General features: G+C 30.9%; 2 protein-coding genes across 10 annotated transcripts in view; both read right to left on the reverse strand.

The window, feature by feature from the left end:
- LOC130447458 (putative inorganic phosphate cotransporter) lies at positions 1-15,300 on the reverse strand. 4 transcript variants are annotated; one of them, XM_056784286.1, is made up of 10 exons: positions 14,406-15,300; positions 13,649-13,798; positions 12,673-12,812; positions 9,577-9,889; positions 8,435-8,652; positions 6,865-7,017; positions 3,809-3,941; positions 1,011-1,255; positions 145-279; positions 1-90 (listed from the first exon to the last, which is right to left on the reverse strand). In XM_056784286.1, the coding sequence occupies exons 2-10, from the start codon at positions 13,722-13,724 to the stop codon at positions 46-48; spliced, it is 1,458 nt and encodes a 485-aa protein (XP_056640264.1). In that variant the 5' UTR covers positions 13,725-13,798; positions 14,406-15,300; the 3' UTR covers positions 1-45. The 4 variants fall into 4 exon arrangements, with proteins under 4 accessions (XP_056640264.1, XP_056640267.1, XP_056640265.1 ...); XM_056784287.1 differs by lacking the exon at positions 14,406-15,300 and having other exon boundaries at positions 2-90; positions 13,649-14,192; XM_056784288.1 differs by lacking the exon at positions 13,649-13,798 and having other exon boundaries at positions 29-90.
- Positions 15,301-18,577: 3,277 nt separating this feature from the next.
- The window catches only part of LOC130447493 (cytosolic purine 5'-nucleotidase), a 45,424-nt gene continuing 42,785 nt past the window's right edge, over positions 18,578-21,216 (reverse strand). For 3 of the 6 annotated variants that reach the window (XM_056784343.1, XM_056784339.1, XM_056784344.1), the window contains exon 11: positions 18,578-20,109. In XM_056784343.1, the coding sequence (XP_056640321.1) occupies positions 20,001-20,109 (109 nt within the window). In that variant the 3' untranslated portion in view covers positions 18,578-20,000. The remainder of the gene's footprint in view (positions 20,110-21,216) is intronic. The other 3 variants (XM_056784340.1, XM_056784341.1, XM_056784342.1) reach the window with 2 other exon arrangements.

The raw sequence follows: 21,216 nt of genomic DNA on the forward strand, positions 1-21,216 counted from the left end.
ATCAACTCAACAATATATATTATTCATTAGTCATTACATGTTTCTTCACATTATATTTTCAGCTTCTTCCTCAATGTCGTTGCTTGTTACCTACAATTTTTTCCTTTATTTCCTTACGTGCTTTCAATTTTTTAAAACACTTACCGTTCTCTTTGTTTTCGCAATAGGTGCATTCCAAAGTTGCCGCTCACTAGTAGTAAATATACTATTCATGACACAAGCAATAATATTTATAGCGGCAGAAAAATAGAAAATTATATTCCATTGTTCTACATTAGTCTGCAATATAACATATAACAGCGTCAATAAAAATTTTGTTTTGTTCCTTAGATATTATCTCACAAATATCGTCAATTTTTCGATTTATTTATTCAACATATTCGTACGTAGAACAATTTTTAGTATTTGTGGACAAACAAAAACAGCATAAACTTATTGTATGAGCAAATTACATACTATTATTATTATATACAAAAATTTAATCAAAACCATAGCATTCCGTTTAAAATAACGAAGTTTGGGACCACTTCCGGTATAACCGGAAGTTTCAGAAAACGGAAATTATTTTAGCTGAAAATTTCCGAAAAGCAAATTTTCAGAACACTAATTGCAGTACTTTCCCTGTCACTTAATGTTATATATCGGTTGGTTGCATTGGATCCAGCATCAAATATCAAGTTTCCATTTCTCGGTACTTTGTTTGGTTAATTTTTCATTTAATATTGGAAGATACAATTATGTTCTATAACCTTTCAAACTTATCCATAATAATCAGTTGTAACCATGCTAAAATAATGTCCTTTTAGTCGACTTTATAGTCTGGTAGATTTCTAGCGGAGCCTCTTATTTGTCGTTATTATTCAAATTTTCACTGAATTGCGTGCACCAGTATTATATAGTATTTGATTAGACAGGTAGAAATGGTTTGCATCAACTTGAAAATATTTTTGAACACCGTAACGTTAGAAATATTTTATATACATATTCTTTTGTATTTCGGAGGTACTCACTTCGTCTTTTATAATAATATAGGCAAAAATTGGAGCGAAAGCCGATGCTATTACGGATGAACCATTTGTAAATCCCATCAGAATTCCAGAAAAATTTGGGGCGAGATCCATATGATTGACTATATATCCAATTCTTGAAGGCCCCTGGAGAGCTGCCACCAAAACTACTAATGTTACTGTTAGATAAGCTCTATCAGTTCCAATTCTGGTCAATGTAATAAGAGACACTGCTGCTACAATGAGTCCTGAAATTATATTGATTATTGTCAATTTATTCCATTTATATTCCTAAAAATATGAAAATTGACCTTAAATATAACTTATGAAATTTATTCCACTAAATAGCCTGAATATATTCAGGATTCGCGACAAACAGCTCTTCTTCGAATGAAGGACTATAAACTTAAGGTACAAATATGGAACTTCAACTTTACTAGATGGAGTAACCAAGAAAGAATTGTAGATTCATGGTTTAAGCAATATTTGGCTAGAACATCAGTTAATAGTGGCTGTAGTTTGATGCAGTGCACAGAAAAAAAAACCATATCGTGTGCATTGGCTCATGGTAGATAGCCATATCCATTTATAGAGGTAGTTATTGGAGTAATGGACTTTTTTGGACCTTAAAACCAAAAGTGTGGAAAATTGAGTCTTTCCAAAGGAAACTGGCAAAGCTATCTTCGAGGCAAGATAATAGAAAGAATTATTCAAGTAAAAGCTGATAATAAGTCAGGTAAGGCAAAGGGAAAGGAAGATGAGAGAAGCAAGAAGACCTATTAAGAAGAAGCAATTAAAGGACTGATGGAAACAATGGAAAAATACGGCTCATAAATCTAAGCTTTATGGTAAGGTAAGGTTTCCTTGTCGAAAGAATAATGAGCAAGAAGTAGAAGTAGACTCAGTTATAGAATGTCTTCTGCTATTAAGAGAGAACGATAGGAAAATCACTCTTATAAATCTTAAGCGGATGCGGATGTAAAGAAAATACGATTAGGGTTCACCAGCAGCAAGAGCAATCCAATCATATCTGCCAAAAGTAACAGACAGAATTGATCGTTTACTTCAAAAGGCAAACATAAGTCGATCTAAAAATTACCAAAGAAAATAACGTCAGTTACTTTGAGATGTTGAGATCTCCAAAGCCCAGGGCCGGATTAAGCTAGGGGCTTGGAGGGCTATAGCCCCGGGCCCCAGGTCCAAGAGGGCCCCATCATTTGGAAATCATTCTGTATTTTTTGATGTGTTGATACCACAAATCTAACGTATTGATATTATTTTGTGAATTTTTCCGGGTTTCCGAATTCCTTAAGGGGGCCCTGCCAAAGCCCATGGAAGAAAAGCTGAAAACAACCATCCAATCATTGAAAGGTGCTCTTCCCAAAATATTATAATTTCATCTTCTGCATTCTCAGCGAAATTCTATGCGAAATTTAGGATTTCGCAAAAATCCGCCTCCTCCGCGGCGTCTAGGCGCCATTCCCAAAATATAAAACTCAACAGACTGCTGATTTACCTACGATTTTGACAAAAACATGTCCATACCTCTTGAATAACTTTAAATAACATATACTCGTGGTAAAAAATAACGCACCACCCCGATTTCTGAAAATATTTGTTTGTTTAATAAATTTAAATTAATATTGTTATTGTTTAACTTCTTTTCAATCATTTTGACGTAATAATAAGAAATTTATAGTAATTTTGAGTGATTTTTAAAAATAAAACTTGCATTCTAAACAATAATGCTCCTTTTTTAAAACGCTAGTAGCGTGTATTTCCGCCTCTGGATGTAATTGTTGCAAACATTCTCCTGGGCATGCTTTCAGTTAGGTGCTGTATCACGACGTGATTTTCAAGAATGTCAGTTATGTATCTTGCTGCGTTAAGGGCGGGTCTAGGAGGAGACACTAATTCTGTACGGGCATCAAAACAAATTCTCCTCCCCAAAATATGATAGACCCTCCCTGGAACGGCTCCCTGGGAATGATACAAGACTGCGCAAATCTTTCTCCTCGCCGTCTTCGAATTTGATTACGTCCATCTGGACCTCTTAGACTGATTCTTGTCTCATCTCATCATCATAAAACTTGGCACCAATTTTCTAAATTCCAATCTAAATGTTGCGCCTTACAAATCTTAGTCTAGCAACACGATGCTGCCTGGAGAGCTTTTCTGCTGTGTAGACCAGCATTCTGAAGGTGTCGTCTTATTGATGTATCAGAGATATTTACATTTCGGACTTCTCGTAAAAGGATGTTGAGCTCGACACGGTCATCTCGAAAAAATTCAATTGGAATTGAAAACTACAATTCTTCAATTGCCTCCACGTCAGCTGGAATAAACATCACTAATTGTACAGGTGTTGTGTTTAATTATTATAATAAACGAGGTTTAATTTTTTATTCATGAGTTCATTCCACTAGTGCGGTAAAGTAACTCATTACGAAACTCATATTAGTATCGTAATGTTTGATATTACATATCGGTAGTAGGTAAAAAATTTAACGTCTTCAGTAACCAAGTCATTGAAATTCTACTTTTAGGAAAACGATTCCATCTGATCTAATAAAAAAATTTAACGTAGTTTAGCAACAAGAATCAACAAACTTAGAATATTGTGGATCGAAGAAAATAATGGCTTTAAAGTTGAAGCCGAAATATCGGCGCTGGTGAACCCGGGAATACAGTTCAATTTTTCATGGTATAGCGTAACTTCTAGTTGTAATGAGATATGATATTATCTAGCTGAAAGTAATACGGTTTAAATTAAAATGAGAGCATTTCGACAGAAAACCTACCGATGTTGTTTGCTGTTTTTCTGATGAATGTGACGGTTACAAAATTTTTTGTTAATAGATAGTCTGCTATAAAAGCCGCTATAAGTGCAGATACCAATTCTATTATGTACGGAAGGGATGTGAAGACACTGTTCTGTAAAGAAACATTTATTATTTCAATCATATTAGTCTTTAATAAGTCACAGTTTACGCACCGTTAAGGCGAGTTTACACGGTGCGAGCTAACGGGTCAGTTGAGTCGGCAAGTAACTGTATGCCAGCTATTGTTACCGTTTAAATGGATCCGCCAAGCTACTGTCTCTTCAAGGATGGGCAGCTACTGAATGCGAGTAACTCCAAGATTTTTTGATTTAACTGGCCACTTGCCTTCCCCCACGAGACATTAAGCCAGTAGCTCGCATCCTATTCGTTTAATTTGAACGGCGAGTACAGTACCTTGCTAAACAGTAGACGCGACGCGACGGCGCGCTCGCCGAACTTCTTAAAATGGCGCAAGCTCACTGCCTCGCAGAATTTTGATACCGTACAGCTACTTAACTAGGTGTAAACGGGTGAGCAACTGCATATTTTGGTCCCCACTCGCCAAGTACAGCTACTGTTTACTGACCCGCCCAGCAACTGGCACTGTGTAAACTCCCCTTTATTGAGTCGGAATGTAGCATAAATAAAACCTCTCAAATTCAACATTTCCAACCAGCACTCTAAACTACAGCACTAATAAAGCTTAAGCTTAGAAAAATCACGATAATTTTGGTATCCTATGGGTTCACATCTTTCCCTTACAATTATCAACTGTTAATGAAGTTAGTTACATTATCTCATTAAAAATTTCGAAGTTAATCTCAAGTATGCAGTCTACACTTTACCAGTATTGTAACTCTTTCATCACATCCGTCACCTCGATAGCCAATAATCTAGTTTCCCATGAATGGAGATTTTAACACGCGAATCTTTTTTTTTGGAACAACTTTTTTTATTAATTAAATACTTGTTTGAATCTCAAATCAGTCCTTAAAAGCTCTAGCCTCGAGACTTAAATAACAGTCTTATATAACACTTTATAACATAAATTGTTTCTATTTTCTTACAACATCTACTGAGTATTAAAGAAGCTGTTACATTTTCTAATAAAGATTGGATGAGAGTTACTAAATTTAATTTAATTACTCAAACTATTAAAGATTTTGGATGCGAGCTGAACAGGATTATTTAAACCTATGTTAGTTCTGTTTTGCGATAGATATAAATTTGTGTTTGACCTTGTACTGTAATTATATATTTCATTATTTCAATTAAAGTTTGTATTTGATTTTTGCAAGTTTACATTGTTCAAATTGCCATAAGGATTTCAAATTAGGTAACTTCAACTCTTCATGTGAGCATTTGTTGGTGTGAGATATTCTTAATTAAACAAAATTATTTTTCCCACAGGTTTCCCAAATTGGGTAAAGATACCTCAGATGGCATAGAAAGAAATCTGAGTATATTTGCTTCTTACTCTTAAGACAAAGATAATTTCTACAAAATAATTCTCATTAATTTTCAAACAAATTTGTTAACTAGTTTGTTTTTTTGATTAAGAATTATTTACTTGGGTTTATCAATATTTACTTTTAACTTTTTATAAAACAGCCAACGGCAATATTTATTAATATAATAATTAATTTGTTCTTCTATTTCTTTTTCATTTTCACATGTGTACACTAGTAATGTATCATCTGCAAATGTGTAGTACTGTGTTTTAAGATTAGCAAATTGTAAGTTAAGAACATATAAAGAATAATACAAGGACTGAACCCTGTGGTACCCCGTAATTATTATGTAACTTTGTGGTACATGTATTACTCAATTTAACATATTGGCTACGTCCCTTTAATGATTATATAATGCAAATAAACTTATCTCTAAAGTCCATATTGAACACTTTTTTCAAAAATATATCTACGTCGGTCGGCATCAGCTTCTGCTATTTGCCACAAACTAATTTTGGTTTGTATAGCGACTAAAATGTAACACCAGTTATATGTTTATATGATTTGTCTTAATAAATCTTATGATAGAATCTAGAATCGATTTATTGTTTGAAGAAATTATTGTAGAAATATTTGAAGGTAATTGGTATCCATGTTTCATCAATTGAGCTATCAATTCATTTGTGGGTAAAATATGATTGGTGCACTCGAAGAATATATGATTTAGGTCGGCAATTTTACTATTATTGCAAGTACAATTTGGAGAGCTTACTAAGCCAAGTATGTGAAGATGTGCCGGGAAGCGACTTGACATTGTGCTAGAGTAATATTTACTTCTGTTGGGGAATTCGAGGTGCGATTTTTTTTTTGGCAGTTCAGGATGACTAAGGAAGTATTGATTTTTAGATTTATTATCGATATCATCATATATTTTCGACCAGTCTGATTTAATATGATTTCTGTAATTACTAATGAGATCAGAGTACTGTGGGGCAGAGTTTTAACTGCTCCCGTGATTTCCTAGCTTCAAAATCTGCTTTTTCATTACCTATGATCCCTACATGACCCTTAGTCCAGATAAATGTTATATTTATATTTGAAGATCTAATGAAATATGTTGAAAATTACATTGTTTTTGAAATGTTTGAAGGGGGAGCCCTGAAGAGCTTCCTGAACTGATTTGGAGTCGGATATGATTACAATGCCTTTTGTTTTTTGTTTCAAACACCATGTTAGTGCTTTTTCTATAGCAACAGCTTCTGCAGTAAATATTGAACATATATTTGGTAATCGGCAGCGAAATGCTATATTATTATTAGAGTTGTAGAACGCTAAACCCGTTCCATCGTCACTCCTTGAACCATCTGTGTAAATAATTGTGTGATCATCAAATTTATTAAATATAGTTTATGAGGATCATCAAATTAAGGGGGTTTTAAAGAAGATGTGGTTGATAAACGTCCATATTTTTACTAGAAAATAGTTTTGTAATTCATATAGTCAGTATATGGCACCTATTCAGTTAATTCAACTAATGAGATTGATGACTGAAACTTTTATACGTCTATTTTGTAGAAAACTTACAGAAGTCAAGTCAAAATGCATAACTTTGTTCAGATATATAGCGGTTTCGGTGATCATTGTCCAATGGGTGTAACTAAATGCAATATTCGTTATCATCAGAGCAAAAAATGGTAAACTCGTGAAAATATTTTTCCATGGAACTTGTAATTTTCTCTGAAAAATAAATTCATAATAATCCATTGAAGCTCAAGAAATGCACCTGAAAACTTTTATTACTTGAGAAATGTTCAGACAGAAACATTTAAAATGTATTTGTTCATTCTTTTTTTTAATTTATACAGTTAAGAAGTTATCTAGATTATATAGATTAAATTGAAATTTGAATGAAAACTTGCTCTTCTCCATTTTTAAATTTCCGTCTTCACATTCCTTCATATCGAATAAACAATCGGTGATATCAAAAATTTCTATTATAAAAAAAGTTGTTACATAAAATTAATCTGAAAATATCCCTGACTACAAAATTCTACTGAAAGCTTTACTAACAAATTGGTATTGAATTCAAATTCAAATTGTTGTCAAGTTTAATTTATTACGGTAAGGTTGATTTGATGATAGGTATTATAATGAAAATAGTGATGAAGTAAATACATTCGATACTAATCATAAAGTTTGGCAAGAAAAGATAATAAATAAGTATGTTTGAGAATCATATTGTCATCCTTTATCAATACCAAGCTTTTTCTTTGATATCGAATGTCACATGTGGGTCGGGTGTGTAAGATAAGTTCTTGAATAAAGAATGAAAAGGATTTAGGAGGGGTGAATTCAATAAAGTCCGTTTAAAATGAGAAGAGTGTAAGAAAATTTAGGATAGATTCAATCTGTACAACCCCTCCAATATTCAGGTTTCCAGCCACTATGCTTATGATGCTTTGATGATTCTACGTGTCTCCGTGACCTAAGCACAACGAATCTGTGAAACGTCAACGTGAAAGCTTCCGTACTTAAACTTGCCAAAGCCCATGCTATTCACCCCTAATATATCAAAAGCATGACTTGCATTGAGGCCAGATTGAATCAAATTAAGATTTAAAACTGAAATTTGTGTTACGTAACTTATCACCAATATATTCTATGTGGTAGAAATGAATCAAATTGAAAAATTTAACTTAGAGGCTCAGATGCTAACTCTTTGTTCAACGTCTATAATCTTCATGGAACATATTTATTGTGACCAAAAATTCCGCGAGATCAAATTCACTTCCTGATAAACGTGGAACGTCTTGTATATTTTGATTGATTGATTCAACCTTCATTCTCGTTTGGTGTTTTGGCGAACCTTTATTCCTTCTCTTTCGACTGTATGATTATTTTCAAATTAAAAAAGAAAATAACGTTAACTATCGATAGAATATTGGATATTCCAACATAGTGGAAACGAACTGGGCGCTATAGTTGATGAAAAAAGCATGCAGAAATTGTGCAAGATAATTCCAAAAGTGCTTACATACCACTGAAAAGTCTGCGATTAGCCGAGGAAGTTTAAGACTTTATTTTTGTATGATAGTGCTCGATCTCAGACGATAAATCTCACTCAAGAATTTCTTACTAAAGAGCTAGTACTTACTTTGACAAGTGAAGTATTCAAGTTAGTTATAATGTACATTTTTTCATCTAGTGAAATACTGGGATGGCTATTCGGGTTGCTGCTACCCCAAAAAACATAGATAATAGCTATCACCAAACTTACTCCATTGAGAAGATAAAATACAAATGGCCATCCATAACGTGATGAAGATATGCAACCTGATAATAGCATGCATGTAATGATGCCAGCGGTTTGTCCTTAAATGTAACAAGTGAGTTTATAAATGATTAATTTAGTTGAAATTATATACATCATGTTTCCGTATAGCTCTTGGTCAAAATTATGAAGACAAGACAAGTTTCAATATCTATGAATAACTTTATCTCAATTGACGACACAATTTAATAAGCGAGATAAACGCAGTTGTTTCCAACTAAATGTGCTCAAGATGCAGGTAGCATGTTATTCCCTCTATTGTAAAATTCCTGAGATCTGGATAGAAAAATTTAGGTGAAAGTATCAAATACATAAGTTATGGGAGAACTTTACATCTCAACTGGTGTAATTTTCCAGCCGAGATATGTGGTCGTGCGTTATCGTGATGAGAATTAGGCCCTACCGATTTATTCAATTGTACACTGTATACTCTGTACAATTAGTTCATTTATTAGATTAGAAATTGGTTCCAATAAGTTAGAAACAAACTGCCGATCTTGACTTTTGTTTGCGGTTGTTTTCGGTTAATTCATGGAACTCGCTTTCCAAACATTTGGACCTTATCAATTGAATTCAAATAGATTTGGCAAACAGTTTAAGGCTATCGAACGAAAACTGTTATGATTATTATTAGTTTGGTTATTCCACATTTTGTTTGCATATTTTAACACCAAAAGCAGCCCAGCTATCACTAGCTCGCATTTGGAAAGGATTCCAAACTACTCCGCCTGAATTAATGAGATTTTTATAACTTCCAGTATTTAAACAAATAAGTGACTTTCAATAATATTAATTCATCATGTTTTCTTCTAAAGATTGAGTATAAGTACATATCTCAACATTTTCTTCTGTCCACCTTCTATTTTCATCGTACCAAATTTATTCTAAAGATTAAATGATCAACTTTATTTCACTTTTATCGCTTATTATGCTCAAATAGATTCTCACAAAGCAATAATAATTACCTGAGTAAACAATTGTTCCCAATTTATTTCGTTCTGGAGAAGGCACCCACTTTCCCAATACACTATGAAGGCTTGGAAATATAAACCCTTGCGCAATTCCTTGGAGGCATCTTAATATAATGACTCCAAGCGAACCAAAATGGTTAGCTGCAATTGGTATGAAAAGGCCAAGTACGGCAGTTATAATCGTCGAAGCTACTAGAAACCATTTTCCACCATATTGATCAGCAAGAAACCCCGCTCCCATTTGGGGGAAACAGTAACCCCACAGAAAAGACCCAACGACTAAACTTTTATCAGTCCAATTATAAGTCTGAAAAGGGGAGGTTTGTAACTAAATAGTTGCTGTTCACAAAAAAATCAATCTCTTCTGTCAATCCAGCATTAACTATTCGATAATTAATTACTCTAAGCAAATAAATCATAGTTCTACAATCAATATTTATAAAATATTTTGCAAATTTTAAAAATTAGGAATTATTTCGTCAATCGATTCCGCAATAGATAGTAATTTGTTCCTTGTATCATTAATTACAGTTTTCGCCAAAAAATTTTGAAAAAATTATTAAACATTTTGGATTTCGCAAGGGTATATCTACTCAGGATGTGATTGCCAGCCTAAAATCACACCTCCACAGTGCGATAGATCTGTCGAAGGCATTTGATACCGTGAACCTCTCATGCAGGCGAGAGAGGAAGATGTATATTCAAATTTGAATATTGAATTTTGAATTCTATGAGTTTAAAAATTTAAAAGTATTAATAATATCAAAAATCACCGAAAATCTTAATTAATTATTTCCCAAACGATGAATACATAAGTATTCGAAAGCTCGGAAAATATATTAAAGTTAGTCCACTTTGTTGTTTCCTTGCCACGTTCCCAATAAAAAACTACTCGTAATATAGCTGGCAAAGACTTCTTTACAATTCAAAAATAGTCAAATACAAAAAACTTTTATTCTGTTATAGAAATTCAATAATTCTTGCATAACTGAATAAAGGTTTTTTGTATTTGATCATTTTTATAATTTTATATAGAACGATATCAAGAAAAGAAAAGTATTGTTATTAATTTGTTTGATTTCGATAGTAAATTGTAGTTTTTTATAAAGAGAATTCACCTTGTGATTTATGTTTTCAATTCCATTTTTTGGTAAAGCAGAAATACTCTAGATTCATAATAACAGTTTTATTATACTTCATATGCTCTTAGAATTTTTGAATTTTTGTTTGATAAATTTCTTGGTTTCAGTCATATTTTCAGTTTTACTATGTTTTTTGTTCTCCAATATCTTTTCTTATTTTGAGTTACGTTATTTGGAAAATTGGTGCTGTATTCAATATTACATAAGATAGATTTTATAGGTTGTTGTTTCAATATTAGTTTATTATTTTTCAATGACTGCTGCTTTGCATTTTTTAAATACTATTCTAGTTCTTTCCCCACATTCACTTCAAATTTTTGCAGAATGTGATCAGCTTCACCTATTTTAATTTTTATGTCTATAAATTCATTTCTTAATTTCCTAATCAGAGTTGTGGTGTATATCAAATAGAAAACCAGCCTATTGGTGGATAGAAGAAATATCACATAGGCACGGAGAATGTGTGGCAAACAGAATGCTACACACTAGAGGAATTAAAAAGGTTGAACTGGAATCGAGCCATGTCCTTCTGGAGAAACATAAAACGTCCAAAAAAGATTCTCACAATATCTCAAAGAAAGGAAGTGAACTGAAGTCTACCAGGAACAAAACCAGGACATCTGGGAAAATGGATATAGGATTATCATGCCCCCCTCTTACACATTTATCAATAACAACGGTGAAGAGCATCGTGGCCAAACTGTTCCTAGTCCATACAAAAGTCGACTTCCAAACAAATAATGAAGAAAAGCTTTAAATTTTCACCGTACAGGAGTGGAATGAAGCGCGGCTTGTTTTACGTAGCCAACCAAATAAACTACCACAAGACCCAACATCCTATCGTTCAATTTGCCTATTTGACCTAGAAGGTCGGCTTTATGAACACCTAGTCTTAATGATGCTACTGAATGAAGCATGAACTGGAAAAATTCCGAGGTCTGGCTCCCAAACAGTACGGTATATGGGAAAAAAGACAGACAGTGGATGCCATCAAAAATTTCATGCAATTAGCAGATGGAGCGTCAGATTTCTGCACACCACATAAAAGGCTTTGTGTAGTGGTAACACTTGACGTGAAAAACACAACTAACAGCGCGTTATGGGAACTAATATTGAACAAGCTCAGTGGACGAAATATAGGCAAGTGTCTCCTACAAACAGTTCCTCTTGTTTCTCCACCAGAAAGATCATTCTGGAAGCCGAATGTAACTTAGAGGTAATAACGATAAGCAGCGGAGTACCTCAAGTTTCTATGGGATAATATTAATATGCTTTGCCGATGATGTTGCGATAGTGGGCACAGAAAAGAATAAAGATAATTTAAGTCAATTTAGACATGCTAGTTATATCTAATACAGAAAAACATGGAACCTAAAAAGACGTAAGTAGTTTTCTTGACAAAAAGATGGAAAATTGATATAATTTAGTTCAATACTCGTAATCAACTCGTAATTATTGAATTCCTGGGCGTTTGGATGGAGATGCCGAATATGCTTCTGGAAAGCATATTCGGTGGACCGCACTTAATGTAGGGAGAACTCGTATTTGATGCCAAATCTTGAAGGACCTAGACCAAGAATTTTTGAATTTTTATAATTGAATGTATCAATGTATGTATGTTTTTGTTATTTCATGGTTTGTTAATGTAGTTTTTTTATCGTATTGATGACTTTTGATCTATTACCTATTCTTTATGCTTCACTATAAACCTGGTCATTTGAAATAACTTATAAACTATTGAAAGAACTAGCTAGTGTTTGGGCAAATTTCTAATCAAAGTATAATATACATAATATTACAAAATCCTAATTGCCTCACATATAATGATTCAGATTGAAGAATTATTTGATGTGATGAACAAACATTTTTAGGGAAAATTATGATCTCATTCGCAGAAATACTGAATTTTTAATGTCATAAACTCAAAATAAATGAGTACATTACTCACTGGAATATCTTTATTGATACTAGCCGAAGGATCTGTCATTGCTACAATGGTCACCGATAAACTTGTTCTCATCAGAAAACTACAAATTAATATAAATGTCAACATAATAACTTGTGAATGCCTCTTTCCAAATGTTGGTCCTGAAAATAAATCAATATCATAATTGAAACAATATATAAATTTTTCATACTTAAATATGATAAAATCAAATTCCGGGGGCTCATCGCAGACTATTTATAAAGTGTATTTATATGTACTCAAGAAAAGGTATCGGCTACTTGATGTTATTTAATAACTTTATTTTTCACTTCGAAATTGTTATCTTTCAATTTGTGTCTCCAGCGTGCTAATTAGTTTTATATTTTGGTTTGAAAATAGCGGAAACACGAACGAGATAATCATAAAGGGATTTGAGGGGTATAGTTACATTGTCCATGTATACAAAGCAGGATTAATACAAAAAAGGTCTCAAAATATTGTCCATTCATCTTTCGAATGCTGTTTTGTCAATAAAATTGGAATAGAAAATTTAGAATCAACAGCCTAAGCTCAAACATTCACGACATCAATTTCACTGGCCCTCTATCTCAAATATCTCTAATTTCATTAATAAAGGCGAAATTTACAACAAATTTTGACGAAAAGGAAGAAATAGTAATAGAAACCAATGCTAGTCAATTTGGATGGGGTTGCTGGTCACTTAAGAAGCAAAAAACCCGATGCTTATACCTCGAGATCATTAACAGACAACTAAAACTCGGTTGATTCAGGTTAAAAAAAATATCTAAATATTTTATTTCGTCAGATCAAAGTTGACTTTGATGATCATCCATTAAAATTTCTAATGATAAAAGGCAAATGATGTAGGTGATGTAGTTGTTTAGAAAATCAGTTTAATTGAATAACCAATAATCAAAAACCTTTAAGAAACAAAGATTTTCTTAAGAATTTGAAAAAAACCCAAATACAAACTTACCCTTGCCTACTGGTGCCTTTTGGTTCAATAAATTAGTTGTAACATCAAATTTATTCTCTTCAGACTCATATTTCATCTTGGATTTCCGTAGAAATACTTTTCAATAAATTTGATATTTCAACATTCGTCGTTATAATTGTTATCTCTATTCTAAATCAAGTAAACTTTATATGTTATTGAACAGTATATGTACAAGAATTTTTGCCTCGGTATTGAGAAGACAATAAAATAAAAAAGTTACTTTCTTAAGAAACAGAAATATATATATATTGGACAGAATGATCAAAATAAATATTTATGTCAGTGAATTATCTTCAAACAATTGAAAAAATATATAGTAGAACAGTATATCAGTCAAGGTAAAAACATAAAAAAGCAGGGTTGTCAGATATTTTGTCTAAAATTGCTTAGCTCACTATGTAATATGCTTTAAAATTTCAATTAGAACTACTTCTGTATATTCCTACATTTAAGGAAATTTGCCAGAACCCACAATCCAACTAACCTATAAATTACAACTCCACTAATAACGACCTAACCTATAAAATTTATTGTCATTTATATTATAACCAATAAATATTCAGCTACATTCATAACGACCTAAGCTATTAAAATTTGATGTTATCCATAAATTAATCAATCAATATTGAATATCATTCACTACAATTTATCCCTAACTAACCTATAAAAATGAACTTCTTCCATAATTTAACCAAATAAAATTATAAAAAAAATAATAATAGTATTAAAAAAATACCTATAGTAACCAGAATCAATATTTCAATTAATGCTCGGAAAATATATTAAAGTTAGTCCACTTTGGTGTTTCATTGCCACGTTCCCAATAAGAAACCGCTCATAATATATCTGGCAATTAATATAATATACATATAACAATATTTTTATTTCTTTATTTAATGTAGACGTGTTTTTAAAAAAGACTTTATTACTAACAACAAAATACCGGTTACAATATCAAATCTAGACTGAAGTTTATTACTACAATAATACTATTTATATTACAATTAACAACTAAGCAAATAAAAGTGTTGATTTGGCAATCTAAACGGGTTCTCAAAGGGCAATGGCGTAGGTAACACCTCCCCTTCTGTAGGTTGAGTTTGATGGTCCTTTTATCATCTGAAGATTGGCTTCTTGTAATAGTATTCAAATAATGGCTGCTACTACTATTATTATATAAAGAAATACTTGGAATGTGAAGATTATTGATTTCCGTGAAACTGTTGTTACTATATGGTTTGGAATATCTTGTTTTTGAAATTTTTCATTTCCATCTTCAATTTCAATTCGTTTATCACAAAAGGCTGTCCGAATGTTTTCTGCTGAAATATTATTTTAAATTTCTGAACATTTTAAATAAATTTTCTATGATAGTTTTCACGTCAGTTTCCTGTTTAAATTTTACCATTAATTTTTCTTCTAATGGAAGAAAAGTTTGACTGGATTTCTGTAATTAGGCAAATCCAAATATTTACAGGAAGTTGTGAGTAACTTCTTTTATTTTGAATTCGACGGTGACGAATCTAAAGCGCAGTCATTTTAGGACGTTTTATAATTTCAGTTGTATATTATTGTTTTTAGTATGGTTCTGCTGTCTAAAAGAAAAGTCGTATTGATTGCTGCTTAATTAATTATAGTGTATTGAGTAAAGAGCTAAAAATCCATGATAAAAGTTCAAGGTCCGACGGGAAAGCCGACCGAGGGCTTTTTTACGTGGTGTGATAGCGATAAAAACTAGTTTCTACATAGATAAGACCTGAACAACTGGAACTTTTTAGTAGTGAACGAAATATTCAAAACCAGAGACGGACTAGGAAATATTATCGGAAAGAAAACCAAACAGAATAAGCGATAATGAAAATTATAAAATAGGAGGAGCGACAGAGAGGAAGATGGGGAAATTGAAAAAAAAAATTATTTAAAAAAACTAGGAAGATCGACGTCAAAGAACTTAAGACACACCATAGATCAAATGATGGATACGATCAAACATATAGGAGACAAAATGGAGGAAATAGCCGAGGAGACGAATAAAACACGAGAAGAACAAAGGGAATACAAAGAATAAATAAAACTAATTGAATAGAGAAAACTAAAAACTAATTGAGGTCAATAGTACAATAAAAAAAACTTTATATGGAGAACAAACTGGACCACTTGGGATATAATGGGAGGAAGAATAATAATATCGTCGAAAGAGTAAAAATGGAAACAGAAAACTCAGAAGAACTTAGAACCAGAATGGAAAACTTACTAGAAAAAGAACTGCAGGTAAAGAAAACATGTTTAGTGAGATTGGCCAATCAAGAAGACAAAAAGAAAGGAGATGGAACATAGAAGAGAATAAGCTGGAAAAAAGTAAAACAATATATTAAAAAACTAGCAGTACCAGATACCCCAGTAAGTATGAATGACAGGAAATCGGACCGGGCAATGAAAAAGAAGATGAAAACGGTATCAAGGACCAAAGAAGAGGAAGAAAGACTATGGACATGAACGAGGAATATAAAGAGTACATACGCTGAAGGAGCACTGAAAGTTTTAACACAGATTTAAAATGGATATATTAGCGATACAAGAAACAAACCAAAAAGAGGAATTTGTAAACGAAGTAGGAAACTACATATTCTTCAATTGTGGAGGAAGAACAAGACCTTTCAGACAGGTTTCTTGATTGCCAGACGTAATGCAAGAGGAGTGAGAAAAATTATAGCAATATCAAAGAAAAATATTATGAAAAAATGGAAAAAGTGTTTAACGCGATGCCAAAGAAAGACTTAAAATAGTGATAGGCGATTTTAATGCAAAATTAGGCATAATATATCTGCCAGTAATAAGAAAACATAGCAGGCACGAGGAAGAAAACGACACAACACTTTAAATACTGAATTAAATTAAAATTTTTACAAGAATTCATACAACTCAAAGCCACCAAAAATCTCAATAAATTGTTTTAAGTGAGATTTTATTAAAATTTACCAAATAGAGCTATAAATTTTATCTTTTATCATTTATAGCTTTTTCGTTCTTATGAATGTGAACCATTTCTAAAAATTCTCTTTTTCGTGTATTAGATTCCGTTTCTAAAATTTTTGCATCTTCATAATTGAATTTGTTTTTTTGATATTCCATGGTTCGTTAATGCAGTTCTATTTTTTTTATCGTATTGATGACCTCTTAGACTATTTTCTAAATACTGAGATGTCTGCCCTATGTAGACAGCGTTACAATTAGTACAAGGTACTTGATATATAATATTACTTCTTTTGTTTTTTGGTGTTTTAATAATTAGATGGATACAGATGTTGAAAACTTGCTATTCATAATTTGAAGAATGTATTTCCTTTGAAATTTTGAAGAAAAATTGAAACAACATATTTCGCTTCTACAAAAACTTGGAACTGTACTTAATTCTGAAGCGAAACAGAAATTAATGAGCGAAACTGATAACAACCACAAAGTAATTAGAGACCAGGTTATGTTAAATGTGTTAAAACGTTGCCAAAGTTCAAAAATACCACATAATTTTTAGGATTAATAACAGCTCTTTACGCTTTCCATAAAATATTCAAATATATGTATATAATATTATTACGGAGAGATAACAATAAGCAGCTACACTTTCAAAAGAATTTTCAATCGTATAAAAGTGAAAGAAAATATTTCTAACAAAAAAAAATTGAGAATGAGAAAACTAGAGAGAAATTAATCAACGAAATTTCTGCTGAATTCTATTGTTTATCGAAATTCATAAATCTACATTATCATTTAGACCTATTGTAGCATCAATGAAAAATGGAATTGAACATCTTTTTCTTTGGTAATCTGAACTTTAGGAAAAAATATAATGGCCAATAATCATTATTATATTAAGAATACCCTTACAATCAACAAATGACATGATATTACTCAAGGCTTTTCAAAAAAAGTACATTTAAAACAATATATTCTATATGCAATACTTGCCTACAACCATTCCATTCATTCTAGCACAAAAATTAAATCAATCGATATAATAAACGGACATTTTAATAACAATGATGTTTATGATATTGATATAAATAAAATACTCCCCAATAGTCATAAAGAGGGAACAAAATTATTATAAATACAGGGTCCTTCACATCGAGCATAATCTATGGTAAAGTACTGCGATTGATGTTCTGAAAATTTGCGAAATGCTCGTTTCAAAAGGTCTAAGAAATAAGAAATTAGCTTCATTAATGATAGGATAAACAATAACAATATACACAATCACAATAAAATTGTTTAAAATTATTTTTTAAATGTTTCTAAGAGCCTCAAAAGTTAATAGAACTTGATTTAAATCACATAAACGTTTTATGCAGTTAAAATAAGCCAATAATCGCAATCGCAACAAAAACCAAATTCTACAGAACATACCCCAAGTATAGTATGAATGTATGCCATTTGGCGTATGCTAACGAGACGTCGTCGTTCGCGTATGAGATGTGTTGAGTCAGGGTATGGTAACTCGCTGCTGCGCAAAAAATGGGAAAATGAATCGTAGCATCCTCTCTTGGTTCATGAGCACAACTAATACGTTTATAGATTTGACGGTAGATGATCTTAGGGACTATGATGTCGAGCCAATAACAGGCCACGTCCATGGAATATCTTTTTAAAAATTTAATTACAAATTGCTATTTTATTATGTAATAAGTAAATTTCCGATGACTTCTCCTTCGTCAAGATAAAACGATATATATATATATATATATATATATATATATATATATATATATATATATATATATATATATATATATATATATATATGTAGTTTATATGATATGCCAATTGAAGTGATTAATCTTCACTGATATAGGTTACAAAAATTTCTTTTATTGTCCATTTTTCTATTAGGAAAATGAAATACTATTTAGTTCAACAGCTTTATTTTATTCTTATATTTACATTTCAACATTTCAATATTAAAAACACAAGAAATAAATAATAAACAAATCTACAGTTATTGCTAAATAATGTAATCTTGAAATTACTATCCAGAAGTTAATTGAAAACATCACATCTTTATATAATGAACCTTACGAGCAACATATAAAAAATTCACAGTGAAATTACAACAATAATTGTGCAATTGACTAGTCATTTAAAAATGATTTGATACTTTATTGTTGTTTATTTATTGAAAGGCTTTGAGAGAAAATCATACGAAAATAACATAATTTTCAAAAGTTTAATATTAAAACATTTTTTAAGAAAAAAAAACATTACGTCATTACCCTACTTTGCTAAAAGCGAAGTCTACTTTTAGTTCAAATTTAGATTGTAGCACCATCTAGTTCTATTCTTATTTTATCCAGTTTTGTGTAATTACATTTTCTTGATAATTGGCAAATTTTTATTTTAACTATAATTTTAAAATTGTTTTTTTTTCTTAAATTTTTCGTGACTATAAACGTAAAATACGTTGTTATTCATTATTTTACTATGCGACCAATTGAATTGTCACTGTATTAATACCAAGCGAGAAAACTTAAAAATGAATAATTACAAGGTGTTTTATATACACACCCATGCTGTATTGTCACTAAAATATAATGTTTTGTTATATTTTAATATGAACTTTATGGTGCACAACTTTACAATTTATTTGACGACCGATGAAAATATTGCATTATTTGTCATTAAATTGCTGAAGGCATCACATCAAATACAAAAGTGTTTGAGGTGTTAATTTTTATTACTAATTTTTTCCGCATTACCTTGAAATTTTTTATTTGTTATTGAAGGAAACAATATTTTGGATTTTTTATTAAAAGTTGGCTATAGGGATAAGTCCACTGAATTCATAATGAATCTAAACATTATATCCTAAATAAATAATAATTAAAATGAAAAAACAAAACCAAAAGCGGTGAAAATAAAAAATAAAAGCTAAGGAAAGTCCCTGAAAATAAGAATTTATTGAAAACGGACTAGTTTAGGGATAAAAAGTAAGTTTAAACAAATTTTACAATGTTACATGTACCATGTACACATTATATTGTGATTAATATTAATTAATAATGATTTTCCATTCCTTGAAAATATTCTTCAAGTTTTAACATTTCTGCAGCACACTTATGTTATTGTGACAATGAAATACGAAACTACATTATTTTTAATATATGTTCCCAGCTTTAGAATATATATATATATATATATATATATATATATATATATATATATATATATATATATATATATATATGTATGTATGTAAAGTATTCTTAAAACATACATAGAAAAACGATATTCTCTTAAAACATTTCAACTGTTACATTTTGTTTAAAATTGGAAATTGTCAGTACGTATCATATTTGTTTGAGCAAGTTGTTTCCGGTTGCTTGCAATCACAGCAACTGCAATTTCCTGTAACCAAATAGGAAGGTAGAATTGAGTTGCAGCAGCACCTATGTGAAAATTTTGTATCAACTCCTGCTTTTTTTAATAGAATATTACCCTTATCTTAATTTATGAACTGTGCGTTTTCATGAATCACAAGAGACAGAATTCAATCATTTCTAGAGGTTTGTAAATTGTTTTCATAAATATTTTCTAACATTTTTCTTAAATTTCTCTTCTAAATAATAAAAATAGAAACAAATCAAGAAATAATCATTATATATAATTTTATAAGAATAGAATTTTAATTGAATTATTCCAATTAAAAAATGGAATAAGTGATTATTTACACTAAATATAATTATTTCACCAAAGGCAGAATGGGGAATTTAATTCAATTATATTTGACTAATTGTTTCGTTTTGGACTTTAATATATTTAAAAGTGTTGGTAAAAATTTTTTCCATGCTATTTTTTGTAAATGACAATTTTAATAATATCACCGATACTAATTTAATCAAGTTTGTGTATATAATTTTCTCAAAACTGGCACTAATATTGACAATATCCTAAATATTTAACCAATATATAGGGAATATATTATCAAAAAATTTGGTTCTTTTGGAAAGATTATATTATATATATATATATATATATATATATATATATATATATATATATATATATATATATATATATATATATATATATATACTATATATACTTTTGAACGAAGTCATTGCCAATTAAGTAATGAATGTGATGTAGTGGGATTGTGGCAATGAAATACCAAAGTACAGATGGCCATTACGGCATTTTTGCATTACCACAGGTATACTGGCCACGAAAGAATTTAATGTCATTGAAGAATATTTGAAATTATGTTCTATGTGTCAGCTAAAATAAATCTAATCAGAAAGGTTTGGTAGTAAAACCAATAATTTCGACATGATTTAACAAAAGGGGACAGGTTGATTTAATTCATATGGAGACTGAACCTGATGATCCCTATAAATTTATAATGAATTACCAAGATCACTAGCTTCTATGAGTTCCTAAAACTAAACAAGTCGAAGAAGAAATATATAACCTAATGGATATTTTTGTAAGGCAGAGAATTTGTGAATCAAATAATTAATAGTGTTGTAAATATGTTTGAAGCAAAAATAATTCAT

This window comes from Diorhabda sublineata, chromosome 8, assembly GCF_026230105.1.
Source record: "Diorhabda sublineata isolate icDioSubl1.1 chromosome 8, icDioSubl1.1, whole genome shotgun sequence".
Taxonomy (NCBI): domain Eukaryota; kingdom Metazoa; phylum Arthropoda; class Insecta; order Coleoptera; family Chrysomelidae; genus Diorhabda; species Diorhabda sublineata.